The sequence below is a fragment of the Telopea speciosissima genome, chromosome 7, assembly GCF_018873765.1.
Source record: "Telopea speciosissima isolate NSW1024214 ecotype Mountain lineage chromosome 7, Tspe_v1, whole genome shotgun sequence".
NCBI lineage: Eukaryota > Viridiplantae > Streptophyta > Magnoliopsida > Proteales > Proteaceae > Telopea > Telopea speciosissima.
Window position 1 is genome coordinate 17,547,989 of NC_057922.1, and position 3,701 is coordinate 17,551,689.

The 3,701-nt window shown below is 44.5% G+C and overlaps 1 protein-coding gene across 1 annotated transcript; it reads right to left on the reverse strand.

The window, feature by feature from the left end:
- Positions 1-222: 222 nt before the first annotated feature.
- Positions 223-1,264, reverse strand: LOC122668301 (syntaxin-121-like). The gene has a single exon (XM_043864886.1). It carries the CDS (start codon positions 1,213-1,215, stop codon positions 223-225), a length of 993 nt encoding a protein of 330 aa, XP_043720821.1. The 5' UTR covers positions 1,216-1,264.
- Positions 1,265-3,701: the final 2,437 nt, after the last annotated feature.

The window sequence follows — 3,701 nt, forward strand, 5'->3', positions numbered from 1 at the left end:
AGGATTCTCAGCAAGCGGCATATGGAAGAATACCAATTAAATGTGACAGAATGACATCGTACATCGAGGGCAGAACAGTCATTTCAGATGAGGAGAGGGAGACAGAAAAAAGACGCTAGTGTACCCTACCCAGCGGCTCGAGAACCTTTTTCCCTAAAAAAAATCGCAAAAAAAAAAAAAAAAAAAAAAAAAGAGGAAAGGAGAGCAAAGGAAGAGAAGAATTCATGGAGTTGTCGGAGGTGGAGGTGCCGCAGTCGCCGGAGTCGCCGGGGACGGCGAATTGCTGCTGCCGGTGTTTCTGAGGACGATGGGAAGAACGGTGACGAGGATGATGATGAGTAATAGGATAATGGCAATGCAAGTCCATTTCCTGGTGCTCCTCTGCGTCTTCTTGGCTGTGAACAATCGCTCTGTCCCTCCCCTAACAAATGAGTTGGCCCTCGCCACATGGCTCTCTATATCATCCAATTGCTCTCCTTGATGCTGTACTAACACTGCCATGTCCAAGAACACTTGGTGCAGTTCCTCCAGACTCCTCCCCATGTCCTTCACCGCATCGTGCCTTTCCTGAATCTCCGATATGGTGTCCAGTATCTGTCCCCTCCCCTGTTCCTGTATCGCTTTCTGCAAGAACGTCTCGCTCTCACCCGTCGATATCAGCCCGTCCACCGTCTTTTCATCCGGCTTCTCTCCGGTCACCGTGTAGTATCTCCTCTCCACCGTCTCCCTGTACTCTCCAGAGATCTGCTCCCTCAGTTTGTTGAACCCTTCCATGGAGTCAGTGAGTTTCTTCCTAAGGCCGCTCACCACGGATGTTCGTGTGCGATCGGAGGAGCTTCCAGGCCCACAGCCTGGTAGGCTTCGATTGGCTGCGTTGGCTCGGTCTAGGGCTTCGAGTCTGACCTTAATGATTTTGGCCTTTTTTAGGGCTGTGGAGACGTCGGAGTCCATGCGGGATCGGAGATCTTTCACGGACTTGGCGTTGTGAAGGGTTTTGCTCTCCTCGTGAGATTGTTGGAGACGTTGGTGGAGTCTTTCCATTTCTTTGAGCTCATCTTTGATACCTTCTACGTCTTCGAAGAACTTGTCTAGATTCACTCCTCCTCCTCCTCCTCCCGTGTTTGCGGCTGAGGACATCTCTACATCCACGAAGGTGCTGGTGCCGTCTGTACGGCCTCTGAATCCAGAGAAAGAACTCCCTAGTAGATCGTTCATTTTCTCTGAATCTGAATTGGTATGTTTAAATCGAAACCTCAATCTGAGATCAATATGATAGGAAATTGGGAAATTGGATCTGCTACACCAATTGTTACTTTTTCTTCTTCTCCCTTCTTTAATGGAGAGATTAGAAATCAGAACAAGAAAAAGAAATCGATTCAGAGATGGGGAAATGAAAGGGGCGTAGTGGTTGGAAAGGATTTGGATGGTTAAGAAGAAGAAGAAGAAGGTGTGGGAGACGGCAAAGACTTGGAGCTTTGAAAGTTAAACCGTAGCCGTCCTCGATGGCTGCTTCCCCAGTATCGTTCTGTACGATTCGTCAAACTCAGTCTCTCTCTCTCTTTCACTTCTCTCTCCTAAAATACAAAGTCTTCCAAGACGGTTTCTTTCATTTATAAAATGGACTTAAAAATTTAATTGGAAATAATAACTTAAGAGAGAGAGAAAAAAAAATGAATCTTCCTTCAGGGACCCTGAGTACATCTCTTCCAGTGTGTGTGTGTCAGTGTGTGTATGGTTGGAAGATATTTAGGAGGGAAAGTCAACAAGCTGTGGAAGGAGGCGGGACCGCGTGAAAGGCAAACCATTTGGTAATTCAAAGACGAAGAGATATGGTTGAATAGGTTGATACACACGCTTCCATCTTTCTTTACGAACCAACCGAGTGGGCGTTTGTTTTACATTCACAGCTCGTACCAACCCGGGAAAAGAGAGAGAGAGAGATTTAAGGAAGAGAGAAGCCAAGTCATTAATAAGAAGGAAGGAATTGGTCTTTGCCAATCTATTCTCTACCATCTACTTCTTGACTCGAGAAATGGATCATTCCATATGATGTATGGATTTAGCTGCTAAAACGCGTCGTCATCTTTCGTACTGTATAAGCAATTTTGTTGGCCAACGAATTACGTTAGAAATGGATTTATTCATTCACAGACCATTTCTTCTTCCTTGCACATGTCCCACTCATTTTTTGATTTTTTGTACCTGATGATCGCTCCCTTCTTTAGACGGTAAAACTGGCAAGATTCTGGATTTTTCTCATTAATAAATTTAAGGGAAAATTTGACGGACACCCCCCTAAAACTATCTAATATAGCTGAAACTTGCCATATTTTGGCAAAAAGACACAGATTACCCTTATTTTATGAAGCTATATGAACTTAATCCACTCCGTTAGGCTTTTGAGGTTAAGTTGCTGTTAAATTTATCATAATGGCCAAATTACCCTTAGAAGGGATAAATTATCATAATACCCCTTAAGGGTAAAATCCTCTTTGACCCAATAAACAAAACAGTTCATCGTTTTACCAGCTAAGGCTGAAGGAAGAACACGATGGAACTCATCTCCATAGCTGGGCTGTAGACGGTGACCTCCGCCATTGCTGAACCCAACTCCAAGCTTGGAAGACAAAGAAGAAAAAACTTAAAAACCCCCTCTCTGCTTGTCACATCTGACCCCTCTTCTCTCCCTTCTCCCGTTGCTGTGGGCGACACCAACGGTGACGACGAAGACCTTTCAACTCTTCCGGGACTGTTCTTCTGCTACTTGTTTGAGGAATCGCAGTGTGGAGTTTTGAGGTCAGTGGGTTTTGACAAATTTTCCCTATTTGTCCTCTTCATTTCACTAAACCTGAAGTAGAAACCCAACATTTCCATTTCCGATCTCCATCTCCATCATCTAGCATAGGAAGTGGTTTTGCCCATTCGACAATAAAATTAGGTACCTTTTTCTCTGGAAAATCGAGGGTTTCAAAGAGTAGAATACCACCAGTTGATCTGGAACCGTATGTGATTATGTAAGGAGGGCAGATCTGTGAACAATTTCTCGAATTGGGTTCGCAACCACTGCATCTCGATTGAACGTCAAAGCTGTGAAGCCAACTGCATTTCGGATTTTCGCAGCCTACAATCTTGACGGAAGAAGACAATTTGGGGATGAAAGTTGGGATACGTGAGGGGTTATGGAAAGAACAGTACATGCAGGTATAACGGTGGGTACAGGGGAACAGACCAGATCACTACCTTTGTCCATTATAAAGGGGGCGGTCTGAGGTGGAGTACCGAAGCTGAGGGAAATGGAGTATCCTCCATAGCTGTGAGGGAAAAGAGGGGTTTCAGAGAGAACAGAGATTTGAGGGTTCTTTAGGTGTTTGGCTTTGATTAAAGAGTCGGAAGCCAGGTGGGTGAGCTTCTGCCATGGATCTGCAGAGGGGTTCTTGTTGAATTGTGAAAGAGAGAAAGAGAGAGATATATCCAATTTTTTTGAACCTTCAATGTATAGATTAAACATCAGCTTAAATGAATTTCGATGGTTCCCCTTCTAAAAAAAAAAACCTTCAAGTGGTTCGCTGAGAGCTGCTTCTCTGCTTTCTCTTCTCCAAAAACCCTTGCTAGGTTTTCTAGGTTTGAGAGGGATTGTGTGAGAATTACTATAGCAGCAACGGGCAAAAAATTGCAGTGGCTGATTAGCCACAACAGTGGGG

Bases quoted from the DNA above. Each gene is read 5' to 3' on its own strand.
- LOC122668301 (XM_043864886.1), bottom strand. From the start codon at position 1,215: ATGAACGATCTACTAGGGAGTTCTTTCTCTGGATTCAGAGGCCGTACA.